Raw genomic sequence first — 15492 nt, forward strand, 5'->3', positions numbered from 1 at the left:
TGTGGGCTTTTGGTTGCATCTGTTTCTTGTACACACTCTGGGTTTATCTGCGGCTTCTCCCCAGTTCTGTATTAGATTTTCTCACACAACATGGATTGCCAAGGCTAGGGCTCTAGTTTTGGTGGGTCATTGTGCCTCCCACCCAGCTTCTCTATGCCTCTGGCCACAGATCCTGCCCTTTACACAGATGGAGCAGGACAAACAAATATTCTACAGCCTGTGGGGTTCCATTTGCAATAAAAAAAAATAATAATTATTATTTATACAGTATTCTGCCCACATGTGTGTGCCTGCAGGCCAGAAGAGGGCATCAGATCTCATTATAGATGGTTGTAAGCCACTATGTGGTTGCTGGGAATTGAACTCAGGACCCTCTGAGCCATCTCTCCAGCACCACACTGCTCCCCTCCTCCCCCCCTTTGCAAATCTTACTTCCTTTTCCTTCCCAGCAGGAAGCTGCAGGCACCTGCCTTGCCTTACTCAATCTCCATGCTTCAGCCCTGAGAACATTCTAAAACCTGAAACCAGAAGCCTTGGTTGCCTCTCCCTTCCCTGCCACTGATGCTTCAAGTAAGGTTTGGTCACTTTAACTTTCTGTTTTGGCTCAGGCCTATCACAGTAGGCCCTACCCTAACCATCTGCTATTATGATGCCTTCTTTCCAAGAAAGCAGTCTTGTCTAATGATCATGGCTAATGTGTGCTTGTCTCAGCTGGGCAACATCCCCAGGAGGTCCAAAGTGTGTGAGTATGTAGGATAGTTCCTGCTTGTAGAACCTTCTGCTCAAGAACAAAAGGTATCTGTCTCAGCTTCTGCAGCCAAGCCAAAGCTCCATGAGAAGCCCAGCGAGGCAGGCAGCCTGGGTCTTGGTAGGAAGTAGGCCAGTGGGAGCTAGGAGACAGAGCCAGGAATGAGAGTCCTACAGTAAAGCTCCTCTCCTTCTGTCTGTAGAGCAGACTGTGATTTTCTTTGGCTTAGTCTGAGCCCCTTTCCCACCAGGAACACCCATGTGCACGGAACTCTGGCCAGATGGTCCAAGAGCGAGCCAGCATCCAGGCTCCAGGCTTGGCTGTGGCTTCCTTAACCATGCCCAAACAGCACACACGTGTCTTAGCATATTATAAAGAATGAATACAGACAGACCCTGGATCTCAGTAAGCTATCTGGCACTGTGAGGTGGCACCCAGGAACCAGTGCCCTGTATGGTCTGGGCGACTGACTCTTGATTCTGACTAAGCTGTAGGGCAGCTGCCATCCTGCCACAGGAGCGTACAGCCTCCCCTATGCAAGCGGGAACAAGCCTCTTCACTCCAACAGCAGCAACATGGCGGGGCTTAAAGGGCCACCAATGTTCAGCCTCAGCAGCCCATTTCCAGACCCCCCACAAGATGGACTACACAACACAGCTTTACTCAGACAGGATCAGACATTTATAAAACAGGTAAATATTCACAGACAAACTGTGGGAGAAATACAACCTTCCCAGGAATAGGGAACTCTGTAAAGTGCTTCTTGCCTGCGACCATCCCATGCTAGATCCCGGGAGCGGGACACGGGGCACTGTTCTGGAACAGCCCTCAGGGCTACTCATGCTAGGCAAAAGGAGACATGAAGCCACCCCAGGGCTCCAGGCCACTCCAACACTGGCCTGGGGATGGGCCAGCACATCAAGGAGGTGGAGGGCAGGTGATCTTGCCAACTTGTACCTTGGGAAGAGAGCCGTCATCAAAAAAGCAGAGAAGGGCATTGTCCCCATAGCTGAAGGTGCTGCAAAATAAACACTAGTTCCAGACCTAGCCTTTGACCCTCTTCAGACCAGTTCTCCAAGCCTGCTCTACCCCTTGGCTCTTTTCTCTGGGCCTGGGGCTAGGGAGCAGGGAGGCCACTCCCCATGGTGAACACACACTTCCCCAGTGCCATTTCCCCACACAATCATAGACGTTTCTAGTCAGAATGATGGACATACACAGTTGGACTAAAGGCAGCTCTCTGCTGAGAAAACCCGAGGCCATCTCAAAAAGAAGCCTGTCAGATGTGCTGGACAGCTGGAGCAGAGGGGACCTGACCCCAGGGTTCTGGTCTGACACAGTGAAGGTCAGGGCCAAGGGCATTAACAACTTTGAGGCTAGGAAAGGTCACAGGGGAGGTAGAGAGGAAAAGGCCCAGAGGCCAGCTTAATGTTACATGTGAGAACATAAATCCAATCAGTACACACACACACACACACACACACACACACACACACACACACACACACACTGTGGCTCAAGTGCAGGCCACGGGGTAAAAGGAAGACTTGCTCAGTTGCCCACACATCCTTCTTTTCACTTCTTTCTCCATGACCCAGCAGTGGGAGATAGAGGTGGCTTCCCTGGAAAGCAGGCTTGGCCTCTCTGGGAAGGGGATGGTGTGCCAAATGTGATCTCTATTTGACCTTTCACCAACTGCCCAGGCAGTGCCCCACCCCTCAGATCCTTTGAGCCCCTGGAAGCCCAGCCCTGGAAAGCTGACATGGCCATGTGGGTGCTGACTAGAGGGGTGGGGGCTGGGCTGGAAGCCTGCAGAAAACAAGACTGTCCAGCTGCCTGGCTGAGTATCAGCAATACTTGTTGGAGCCTGTGGTACCTGGAACTGTGGCCAGAGGAGCCAGGGGCCCTTAAGCCACGGGACCTGGTTTCCACCACCAGCTCAGACCCTGGCCTGTTCACAGCTCCTGAGAGGCCAAGACTGGACACTACCTGCTGGGGAATGGACAGAAGACTGGGAGTCTATTCGTCTTCTTGGCTTCTACACAGACATGCCATCTGAGGCTGGCATAGGCAGGGCTGGGCACATAACATGCCAGTCTGCAGTCTTGGACATCCAGGGCCTGCCAGTGGCATGGGATTTTAAAAGACTGGCCTGGCTGTTTAAGTTGAGATGGGAGGCATCTACTTCAGCCGCTCAGGTTCTAGTGTCAGAAAGTGCAAACTTAGTCAGCAGGTTCTGGCTGCCTCTGGAGCCCCACATGTTAGATGAGAATAAAACCTGTGGCCCTCCTGCTCCTTGTCTGAAGAGACGAGGGAGTAAGAGGAGTCTGGGGAGGCAGAGACCAGAATTCGAATTAGGGTCCTACCACTCTTTTGGGACAAGGACGGGGGCTCCCAGGGGCAGCTTTGGGCTGCAGGTCACTGCTGTGGCTTCTAGTCTTGTGTTTGGAGGTCAGGAAGCAGCTCTGGTGAGGAGGCATGATCCAGGGACACCTCCAGCCCAGGCCATATTTAGGATCACAAGAGTGTAAACAGTTGCATGCACACGTAAATGGCACACCACGCCTTCCTCTACACACACACACACACACACACACACACACACACACACACACACACACACAGACACTTGCTCCCCCGCTGGTGACTGGCTTCACTGTAGGTTGCACTCTGTGGCCATGGCAGCTCAGGCACCCGGGCTGTGCTCTCGAAGCAATGGCTCTCCAGCTGAAAGAGAAAAACACGTGTAAAGGAGCACTCGGAAGGCTGCTTAGTTGCCCAGGCACCAGCTCCTCTAGCTGCTTCCCTGGAGATGCCCACACTGGGAGTGGGCAGCCCAGTGAACATGCTGCTTAGGCCACAGTCCCCTGGGCCAGGTTGTTGCTGGACAACCACGGGGCGGGGGGGGGGGGGGGTGGTGGTGGTGGTGGTTGCTGAATACGGCATCTCTGAACCCAGGGCAAGAGTTCCCTGCATTCCCTCTATCCAGGGATAAGGACAGCAGAGGACAGGGCTACATGCTGTCACCTGACACCTTGAGGGATACTTGTTCAGAGATGACAAGAGTACAGATACTGCTCCCAGAGATGGAGAGTAGCTGTGTGAGAAGTTTGGAAGGGTAAGGCAATGGCTGGGTTTTGAAGCAACAGGTGGGCAGAACTTCCACACACCAATCACAGGCTCTAGCACAGGCTACAGTGGGGCTTGGTGGTAGAGGGGGAATGGAAGGGACAGAAACAGGGAATGGGGACACAAGGTAAGTCATTTTAAAGATTTAGAACATCTTAGATCTGAGGCAGAAACAAATGGCCTCACCAGATACCAGAGGACAGGGTCAGGCCACTGCTGTAGCAGCAGCTGAAGGAGTAGCGACAGGGCAGGCCCACTCTTGTGTCCACAACTGATGTCACTGTTTATGTGGCTCAGGTCTTGCCTCTCAGTACCTTAGGTTATGAATCTCTTTAGGTAAAAATGAGATGGGGTGACCTCAAATCCAAAATAAAAAAAGAACTCTGACCCAGATAGAACAAAGCAGAAAACTTCTGCAAGCTCCAGAGACCATGACCTTGAACTATAGACTCCAGAACCAGTGGTGCTTTGCTATGGCGACCCTCACAGACCCAGACCCAGTACCCTTCCCTTTCATAAATGAGAAACTGAACTGACACAGGTGTCCATACAAATAACCACGATAGGAATGTCAGGACTTCAGGATTCCAAAACTCATGGGCTCTTATAACAAATTATTTATTTTATGTGTATGAGTGTTTTGCCGGCATGTATATCTGTGCACCACATGAGTACCCACCCTGTGCCCCCAGAAGCCAGCCAGGATCCCCTGGAACTGAAGTCACAGATGGTTTTGGATTTCCATGTGGGCGCTGGGAATCAAACCTTGGGACCTCTGCAAGAGCACCCAGTGTTCCTCCTAGAACACGGTGGTTTTGTTTTTAACCAGGAAGTAATCTTTATATTATTCCTCACTAAGACTTATAAGATGTAAAAAGGAAGAAATTCAACAAAGTGGCATAGAGATTGATACCTAAGCAAAATAAAGTGGAAGGTGTTAGCAATGGGAAAACACTCTTAAAAGTCAGACATGCCAGGCAGTGGTGGCACATGCCTTTAATCCCAGCACTCAGGAAGCAGAGGCAGGAGGATCTCTGAGTTCAAGGCCAGCCTGGTCTGCAGAGTGAGTTCCAGCACAGTCAGGGCTACACAGAAACCCTGTCTCAAAAAACAAAAACAAAATAATCAGATGAATTTGGAGCCATGGAGGAAACGCAGGCTTCCTGCACATTCCATCCTAGTTCAGGTGCTTACTGCATGCGCTTAGGCAGCCATGGCTCCTGCTTTTCCTGCTTCCTCCTTCTAGGTCCTAGGATGACCTGTGCTTGGAGCTCAGGCAATGCTTTTAAGGCCACATACTAAATCTAAAGCCAGCTGCATCTGGGAAGCAATACGCTCTAGATTTTCAAAGGTGGACAGAGCATAGCACAAATGGACATGTGCTGGCAGCTCTCAGGACCTAGTTCTTTTTTTGTTGTTTTTTCTTTTTGTAAGACAGGGTTTCTCTGTGTAGCCTTGGATGCCCTGGACTTGCTTTGTAGACCAGACTGGCCTCGAACTCACAGAGGCTTGCTTCTGCCTCCCAGAGTGCTCCCCCACTGCGTCCGTCTCAGGACCTTGTTCTTTAAACTAAATTCAGCCATCTCCCCCTTGAACAAAGTACTGAGTGCCCAGCCACGCCTTTCAGTTGTTTCTAGGGTGCACTGTGTTGCAGGGTATAACTTCCACGCAGAGCTAGCCTTGCTGGTACACCTGAGATGAGCTTCCTTCTGAAATACCAACTCCAGTGGCATCTCCATTTCATTTATTCTATCCTCAATTCTTGGGGCTCATGGAATTATGCAGAAATCTTTTTAAATTTTAAACTCATTTTAACTGATACATAATGGCCTATTATGTGCTTTTGAAAAATATTTTGCCCCCTCTCTCTTCCTTTCATAGACAGCATCTCATATAATCCAGGTTGGCCTTGAATTAGCTATGTAACTAAGGATGACCTTGAACTTCCGATCCTCCTTCCTGAGTCTCCCAAGTGCTGGGATTCCAGGCATGCATCGTGCCTACCTTATCATGTGCTATTCTAACACACGTACTCATTATGTGTTTCTGAGATCAATGTAAACGTATCTCCATCAATACTTATCCTTTATGAGAAGCTCAGGAGGTGAGTCCTAGCTGAGACACCCCTGGGCATTCTGCAGCCAGGAGCACAGGCTAGGATGTTGAGCCAGGCTCTCAGGAAGGGTTGGGCTGCTGCCATCTCCACACTGGATAGGTTGTCACATAGCACTTGAACAAGTGCCAGAGGAACAAAGGGGGCTGGCGGGTGTGTGGTTCTGGAAGTCATGTTCTAGGCAGTGAACTCAGCACTAACAAAGCACAGGCCAGACAGGGAAGGGGCTCCTTGGTCGTGGCCCTCTGTGCATGGAGGGGCGTCTCTCAATAGACTGCTGTGCAGTACAAGAAAGGGAGACGAAGCACTGTGCTGCCCTGTGGTAAAACCACCTGCTCAATCCGAGGTGCCAGTGCATAACTGCAGGCTGATGGAACCCTGTGTCAGCAGCTCTGGGGGTTATGGGAACCAGCTGACAGGACTGCTATTTGGAAGCTCACTGTTTTCTTTTTTCAGTTTAGTGAACACTGTAAAAACTAAATGTAGAACATTCGGTTGGCGTGGGTTTGAGGCAGGCATGGAAACCACTGATCCTAGAGATGTTTTTCTGGAGTACTGATTTAAATTGTAATGACTGCTCATGAGACAGCAAGCACCAGAGGCAGCAGGGCCACAATACTATAGAGCAGAGCTAAGAGACTGAAAGAGAGGAATGATTACTCAGACCTTGGCCTGCAGCCCAAGTCACATGACTAAAATGAACAGTGGATGGGCAGAAAGGGGCATGTTTTCCCATCCACACAAGTGACTGGACCCACAGCCCTCTCTGTGGCCCACCAGTCACGTGATCAAAGTCGCTCCGAAGCACATGCAAAGCAGCTCTGTGCCTTCCTCTGCCTGGTGTGCTTGACTCACTTTTCACACAAGAGTTTTGATTTTCTCCCTGACACCCTGATATGTGTGAGCCAGAGGTGGGGTGAGTGACAAAGCCTTTCACAGATATGGTAAGGGTTAACCTTGGGTATCACCTTGGTTGGATTTGGGAACAAGAGACTTGTCTCTGAGTGGCTCTGTGAGGACATTCCCTAGAAGGACTACCTGCGGGATAAGATTCTCGCCACGGGCAGTGCTTCTTAGCAGCAGCCTAGATGTGGAGAAAAGCATGGCTGAGCCTGCCTGCCTGCCTGCGCTCCCTGTTGCTAAGTGCACCTACCCCGCATGGCTGCCATTTTTCACTGACACCAGAACCCAGCCCCTTTGACCTTCTGACACATACTGAAGACCAGGGGCTCTCCAGGAAGTTCTCTGGCCTGCAGCACCAGCCCTGCAGAATGTGCAGTTCCTGGGTTGCTAGCCTCCCAGTGTGGAGATAGCCATCATGGGACTCATTGCATTGTTTAGTAAACATGAACGTTCAGTAGGGTCTGTCCCTCTGGAAAGCCTAATATAACAGGTGAGGGTCTGGAGGCCTAGAGCCCCAGCCTGCACACAGGAGGCACTGTGCTCTTTCCTTTTGGGATTTCCAGAACCAAGGTGTTCCTACTGTCTCAGAAAGAAATCTGCTCCTGTCACATCCTCTGACCTCTTGGCTCCTGTTCACCTTCAAGAAATTTGTCTGGCTTAACTACCTAATGAAGATACAGAGCACAAGTTGTGAAAAACAGCCCCCCACATCTTCGTAGGTGACTACAGTGCACTGAAGGCACTCCTCTGCACAGATGATGTCACTCGGCACCAGCAACAGGCCTTCCACGTGGCTCGGGCCCACGTGGCTCTCTGTTGCCACTCCAGTGCTTACTCTTCCTTTAGATGCTGGTTTGACCATCCTGTTCCACAGGCAGCTTCTCTCCCAGGAACTCCCTCAAGGGGCCCCTCTGCCTAGGCTCACAGTCTTCCAGGAGGGTCAGGATGAATAAACAAAACCCCAACAATACCTATCCCAGCAGGGGGCACTGTGCTCCAGTACTTCTGAGCTAGGCCCAGGCTGTAAGGCCTGGACACTGTGACACTGCTGGTGTCTGCCATGATCTATACTTCCTAGATAGCCCACCCAAGCCACGGAGCCGGCACAGACAATAGTCCAAACCAGTGATTTTCTGTTTGTTTGTTTGTTTTTGTTTTTCGAGACAGATTTCTCTGTGCAGCCTTGGCTGTCCTGGACTCACTTTGTAGACCAGGCTGGTCCCAAACTCATAGAGATCCGCCTGCCTCTGCCTACTGAGTGCTGGAATTAAAGGTGAGTACCGCCACACCTGGCTCAAGCCAATGATTCTTAAAGCTCAGTTCCTGAGCCAGCCGACTAACTCCCTGTGCCCCAGACTTGCCTTTCTCTTCGTATGAAGCTCCATCTTCTCTTTATGGCATGTACAGCCTCTTGAAATTAAATGGCTCTGCTTACACCGTCTCCTACTAGTATCACCCAAGGTGAGGGTGAGGGCTGCCAGTCTAGTTCACAATGGACATTAACTGAGTAAGGGAGTATAGCCTCCCTGTTGTCCTGTCCCTGCCTTAAAGAGACAGAGAGCTGAGCTTCCACAGCCATCTTGGGCCCACCAAACCAAAACCCACAAGCCTCATCTTTGAGGCCCTGGAGATAAGAAAAACAAAAGGTGTCGAATGCCTTTAATTGCAGCACTCAAGAGGCAAAGGCAGCTGGATCTCTGTGAGTTTGAGGCCAGCCTGGTTTATAAAGGGAGTGCAGGACAGCCAAGATAATACAAAGAAATGCTGTCTCGAAAAACCAAAAAAAAAAAAAAAAAAAAAAAAAGGTCCCATCTGCTTTAGCTTGGTTGGTATCACAGGCTAAGCGCCCACTGCTCTGAGGCATTTAGGGACATCTGCACGGACTTCACTGTTGACACTTAAATAGTTTTGGATTTCAGAGCACATTGGATCTGGGAACTTGAATTAAGGGGTGTTCAACCTGCATTGGTACCCCACATATTCCTAACTGCTGAGCTTTATCTTGGGAACATCAATCTGATTTTCAGGAAGGAAAACTTTCCTCCTAGAGATTAATTTGTACAAGATTGTGTAAACTTTAAATCAATCTAATTCCTCTTTCAGGTTCCCTGGAATAAAGTTCAGTTTCACATTCCCAATGGCATCACAGCCCATCAACTGCTCTCTTTTGGTAAGCTGACTCTGTCATTTTCCTAGGAGCTGCAGGCTATTAATTTTCCTTTCCTAAGCTGCTGTGGGTGGAGCCCACATTTATGTGACATGTATTCTATGTCACATCCCCCATACATCTATATGCAACAAGGCCATACGGTACTGTATGCCATCAGCTTACGATGCAGCCTTGACTCACACACCTAACCTTTCTGCTTGTTAATCTTGCCTCAAAAATCAGGGAATTTATAAGCAAGCAAACCCATCAGCCATCACACACTGTGCTTAGAACCACAGAGAGCACAGCCTGTATAGTGGCTGGCTCTTCCAAGGACAAGACAGCACAACCTTGTCTTCCTAATAGCGATGTCGTGACATTAAACACAACAGGTGCCTGCATCCCACTGAGCACACAATGAGACACTCTACATAAACAGCCCCAGTGAGGCCCTGAAGCGATCAGGACCAGAGAAAGAACCAAAGCTCCACAGGAAAAGCACCCTCTACAGGCACAGACATATGGACCAGGCTGAAAGGAAAGGTCAACAAGCATGATTAAGAGAGGATGGCAAGCCAGGCATGGTAGCGCACGCCTTTAATCCCAGTACTCAGGAGACAGAGGCAGGCGGATCTCTGTGAGTTCGAGGCCAGCCTGGTCTACAAATAGAGTTCCAGGACAGCTAGGGCTACACAGAGAAACCCTGTCTCAAAAAACCAAAAAGAGAGGTGGGGGGAGGAGAGAGAGGAGGTGGGAGATGGCAATCTACATTTCTCCAGTGTTGGCACAAAAGCCCTTCTTGGGGAAGGAGGAACAAGGCAAGACTATCTTCCTTCCTTCCTCTTTGAATGATTCTGCAACATTTCAGAAAGATGAGCACTGACCGGGATGTACAAAGTTACAGGCTCAGTGAGAAGAGGGGAGGCCTGGTAAGTTGAGGCACAAGGATAGCTGGGCCCTTTCACCTTCCTGGGCTGGGCTGAGCCCTTCCTGTGTTGCCCTGGTCTAGCTGCCTCCAGAACACACTTTCCATCTGCCACTTCACAGCCTCACATCTGGGTCTCAGATCTGACTCAGGTTAGGAGGCAGAAAGGGCAATAAACAAGGAGAACAAAGCTAAACTCCTTTTCTTCACCCTAGCCAGAAAACAAAGGACTTCAACTTCTAAATGTCTTCCTTCTAAAATAAACTCTTCTTTTCTTAAAAAATAATCAGTTTCCCTTTAAGTTTTAGAAGGTAAACTGGACATGGTGGCTCACTCCTGAAATTCTGGCACTCAGGAAGATGAGGCAGGAAGATTGCTACAAACTGAAGATTAGCCTCAGTTACACAGTGAGGCTCTGTCATAAACAAACATTCTAAAGGTTTAGAGCAGTGGCTCTCAGCCTGCGGTCATGGCCCATTGGAAGGCTGCACCTCTGATCCTCTGCATACCAGAGATTTACACTGTAATTCAGAACAGAAGTAAACTACAGTTATGAAGTAGCAATGACAGTAATTTTATGGTTGGGGTCACCACATCTGAGAAGCTGTATTAAAGGGTCACATCAGGAAGGTTGAGAACCTCTGGTTTAGAAAGTATGAAGCCAGAATGATGGAATTTTGAACTGAAATTCTAACCCACTCCCCCATCAGACTTTAATCTGGTTTGCCATTTGAATCTCCAGCTGGCAAGCAACAGCTTTCTAAACCACGACCCACCTCCCCCTGCAAGGACTCACCCTCAGGTGTCCTTGCTTGGTGGCTCTTGACCAGGCATCTCTGTCACCCTAGCACGCTTGCTCAGTTCTTCACCAGGAGGTTCCTCGGCTGCTTCCAGTTTGCGTTTGGGGGAAGCTGGGCCACTAGATAGTGGTCTGGGGCCTGTGAAGAGGCACAGAGACCTGTCACAGGTACATACCATAATGGTCTCACACTGTACAACAACTGCTCTTTGGGGACAGGGAGCCCTGCCCTGGCCTCCTTTTCAGCAGTGACCTCACTTGAGGCTGGGTGAGGAGGGCACGGCTTGGCCTGCTGGCAGCAGGACCAGCTTCTGGTTCTCATGTCTCTGGCTCGAAGCCAGAGGCTGATCTGGCGTATCTGCTGTCCTTGCTCTGAAGGTGAGGCTTTCTCTTTGCAGCCCTGGGAAAATTCTGGCGATGGTGCATTCCCAGGCTGGCCAGCACCCCTGCTCTTACCTGCTGCTTCTCCTGCCTCGGCCCCTGTCCCACCTTGTTCCTCATCTCCCCGTCCTCACCCTGTTCCTCACCGTTCACCGTTTTTGTGGCAGGCAGTGGAGTTCAAAAACCTCAACAGGACCTTGCCCTGACCTGCGGACTCCCTTCAGTGCAGCAATGCAAGGCGACTTGAGCCAAAGTTGCTCTGCGCGGCTTGTCCCTGACTCTGGATCCCTTCTGTTCCTAGAGGGCGTTCTGCTTTCTCTTGCTTCTGGGGCTTTTCTTGCTATTTCCTTTCCTGGTTCCTTTTTTTTTTTTTTACTTATACATTTATATTATTACACATACATAAAATAAGCTACATACAGCAAGAAGACCCACAGAACAATCAGGAATTATATTCATGTTATATTTATAGTATTTTGGCTGTTTGTATTTGGCAACCTTGAAGAAAACATTTTCCCATCTCAGTGAGTCTAAAATTCTGAATGTAACTCAGTATCTATCATGCCTCATCTCTATCAACTTAAACCATATATCTAGACCTAAAAACATCTTAAGGCTTTTATCAGGACAAGGCTAAACAGTGCTTAGAGAAGTGCCCCTTGGATGTTCCTATTGAAGTGGCCCTAAGGAAGCCCTAACCCCACATCAAGCCACTCAATGCTACTTCCCTCCAAAAAGCTTTAATGGATGCTATTATCTGCCTGCCTTATAGTGTTCTTTGGGTGGAATATAAGCTTCAACAGGCAGATGCTCATTTTGGCCTCAGCCTGAGTGACTGAGGCAGTGGTGGCATAGACTACAGGAGGCCAGGGAAGCCAGGGATCACTGTAACTACTTACCCATGTTGCTAATGCTACCAGCCTGGCTAGAACCGGGCTCTGCAACAGGGTGACTGAGGTCTTCCACACAGGAAGGGACAGATGCCAGCAGACCTGGGGGGTAAAGCAAGGGGTAGTCAGAACGTACATAAGATTAAGAGGGCTGCGAGGTCATGAGAAACAAAGCAGTCAGGAGGGCAGGACCAGGACACGCCTCCGCCTTTTCCCAACACCCCACAGATGCTCAGAGAGCCCAATCTGGCCCAGCCTGCAGTGTCTTTCCCAGCCTGGGGCCAGCAAACACCTGAAAAAGCCTTCAGGTTAAGTCCTCCCCTGGGTGAGTGAGATGCCAGTGAGGGTAGGGGCTCCTTACAGAGTCCCCGGTATCGTGACAGCTGCTGGTAGATTTGCTTCATGCGCTCAATGTTGAGCCGACTAGTCTCTGCATGATTGACGATGGGCCTTGGGTAGTCCACACCAATGATGCATTTGGCAGCCTTCTGAACTGACTCAGGGGCATTCCAGGGCTCATAGATGTAGCGAGAAGGGAACCCTTTCAATTTGGGCAGGTATCTCCTGAAACACACACAAGGTAATGTGTCAGCACACTGTGGCTGGTGTTCAAAGGGCCTAGGGTATTTCAGATGAGGAGGCCAAAGTGGTCCAGAGCCAGAGTCTGGCCTACATCCTTACCGAATATAGTCCCCACTGGGGTCTGTGCGTCGGCCGAAGCCCACAGGGCAGTAACAGTGGAAGAACTGCTGGAAGAAAGCACTGCAGGAAAGCCACATCCAGCTGCCCGCATTCACGCTGAAATCTGCATCCAGGAGCAGCTCATCAAATACCTAGATGGGGGACAAGCAGCCTCCTTGGAGACCTGATGCTCTGGCTCTTTCCAAGTCTGTAATACTGTATACCCCAAGGAGCCAAAGCCCTTCTGTTGAGGGCCCAGAGGTGGTGTAAGGGATCTCCTGGACCCAGGGATCCCACCCCAGCCCCCACCTAGAAGGGCCTGTCACAGGGTACAGGCCAGCTTGCACTCACCCGGACCCCGCTCTCCCAGCTGACCCAGAGGTCCCCGCGGGTGAGGAAGCAGGCCACGGCGTGCCGGGCCAGGTGGTGGATCCAGCCCTCCTGCCTCAGTTGGGTCATGATGGCGTCAATCCAAGGGAAGCCTGTCTTGCCCTCGGCCCACTTGGCCAGGGCTTCGGGGTTGCGGTCCCAGGGGATCTGGATGCAGATGGGGTTCCCCTCCATTCGGTCAAACCTGGGGTTGTTGGTGGCCGCTGTGTAGAAGAACTCTCGCCACAGGAGTTGTCCAAATAAGGAGAGGGGGGGTGTGCTGTTCCTCTTCACCTGAGGGGTGGGCAGAGCACACAGAGGTGAGTACTTGCCTGGTTCTTCACATTGTGACGCTCACATCTCCTGTGCAGAGCAACCTGGAGTGTCTCCCAAGCTGGAGCCATGGCTCCAAATCCCCTGGATGTGCAGAGGAACTAGACTTATAGTTGACAGTGTACAACGTGCAGGCCCTGCCCTGAGCACCAAGAATGGCTTCCGAGGCTAGGGGTGGGGGAATGACACTATGGAACTCTTCAAGACTACTCAGGATTCTGTGGCTCTGCCTTCTGGAAAGCTGAAGGGATTTTACACAGAATTAGCAATTTAAAAATGTCAAGTCTGCTTAGGAAAAAAAAAAAAAACAAAAAACAAAACAAACAAACAAACAAAAAAAACGAAAGGAAGGAAGGAAAGAAGGAAGGAAGGGAGGGAGGGAGGGGCTAGAGAGATGGTTCAGAGCTTAAGAGCACTGCCTGCTCTTCCAAAGGTCCTGAGTTCAATTCCCAGCAACCTCTTCTGACTTACAGGTGTATATGCAGGCAGAACATTATATACATAATAATAAATAATTTAAAAAAAAAAAAAAGGCAAGTCTGAACACTAAATAACTCATTGAACCCAGAGAAGTTGAGTTGGTATCTACCTAGAGCCTTCACCCTTACTACCTAGTTCATAGTACTAGGACATACTCTGTGGGCTGCCAGAGGAAAAGGATAAACAGTAACCCAGTTGCAAACACTTTGATCTACAATGGTGACCTGCCTGCAGTATATACTGGCATAATACTGGCACAAAAGTTGTGGGAATAACCAATCACTAGGTAATTGAATTTAAGACCCACTCCATGAGATAGAACCCATTCCTGACACTGCCCATGTGGCCAAGAATCTGAGACTAACAAGGCCTTGGATTAATGGGAAAATTAAATGCTACTGTTCTGCTATGTAGCAATCAAATGACTCCTAATGACATTCTGTTGCTCAGCCATCATTAGAGAAGCTTCCTGTTGCAGTAGGTGGAATCAAATATGAAGACCCACAACTGCACCAAGTGCAGAGAGTGAGCTACCTCAGAATACTCAGTCTTAAATAAAATGTCTCTATTAAATCTCTCCCCTCTGGGCTCAGGAAACTCTCTGGAATGGGAGGTGGGAAGATTTTAAGAGCCAGTGGGTATCAAAGACACCATGGAAAAAGCTCTTCTAGATGCCGAGGACTGAAGCACTGTGACCTCACAGAGATGTGGTGGCTGCACAGCTGCATAGCTCTAAAGCTCTGAGAGGGAGCGGACATGAGCCCCTGTCACCAACCCAGAAGCTGTCTCCAACTGATAACTGCTCACAAAGGGAAATTAATTTTCTCCAGTGCAGTCTTATTGGGTATACAAAGTGCACTTAAGGGCAGAGCCCATGCCAGCAGTCGGCGGTGAACACAGAACAAGCTCAGTGCTGTTTTTGGAGGTCTTTTGTTGTTGTTGTTTGTTTTGTTTTTTGTCTGGATCTCATTAATACTTTGGCTCAGCACTTTCTTTCTTTTTTTCTTTCTTTTAAACCTTACAGGTCTTTTGCTCATACATTATGGTTTCTGGTTTTGTGCTTTTATGGAATTTCCATGTGTGCAAAAATATGTGTCTTTGTGCTTATATGTGTTTCTTGGGCTTTTTCTTTGGCTCTTTTTTCCCCTGTTCATTAGTTTTGTCCAATTCATGTTTGTTTTTCTTCTCTTTTTCTTCTTCTTCTTTTTTTTTTAAGATGCCTGTTTATATTCTAACAAGACAGAAGAAAAAAGGGTGTAGATTTGAGCTGGTGAGGAAGTAGGGAGGATCTGGGCCTGGGATGATAGCAAACTATAATCAGAATATACTGTATAAAAAAATTAAGAAGTATCAAGTCTGGATTTTTAGTTAAATAATATATAAGCAACAGTCCCAGAACATAAAAGGATTAGATCTACACAAATGATGACCTCCCCTGATAGACTATCCACCAAACTGCCAAAGCTACCCCATTCCGTGAAACTGATACTGCTGGGCTGTGGAAAGCAGCACTAAAAACCAAAGGCACAGTATGACCTAAGGAGCCTCTCTGTGGAATGCTTTAACAGAGCCTCCAGGCTGCAGGTCACAGT

At 49.3% G+C, this 15492-nt stretch overlaps 1 protein-coding gene across 1 annotated transcript in view; it reads right to left on the bottom strand.

Moving 5' to 3' along the window:
* Positions 1-2193: 2193 nt before the first annotated feature.
* The window catches only part of Cry2 (cryptochrome circadian regulator 2), a 33128-nt gene continuing 19829 nt past the window's right edge, over positions 2194-15492 (bottom strand). The window contains exons 7-12 of the mRNA XM_051144184.1: positions 13070-13381; positions 12719-12870; positions 12399-12601; positions 12047-12139; positions 10764-10905; positions 2194-3475 (exon numbers count right to left, since the gene is read on the bottom strand). Of these exons, the coding sequence (XP_051000141.1) occupies positions 10766-10905; positions 12047-12139; positions 12399-12601; positions 12719-12870; positions 13070-13381 (900 nt within the window). The 3' untranslated portion in view covers positions 2194-3475; positions 10764-10765. The remainder of the gene's footprint in view (positions 3476-10763; positions 10906-12046; positions 12140-12398; positions 12602-12718; positions 12871-13069; positions 13382-15492) is intronic.

Source organism: Acomys russatus, chromosome 4, assembly GCF_903995435.1.
Source record: "Acomys russatus chromosome 4, mAcoRus1.1, whole genome shotgun sequence".
NCBI classification, from domain to species: Eukaryota; Metazoa; Chordata; class Mammalia; order Rodentia; family Muridae; genus Acomys; species Acomys russatus.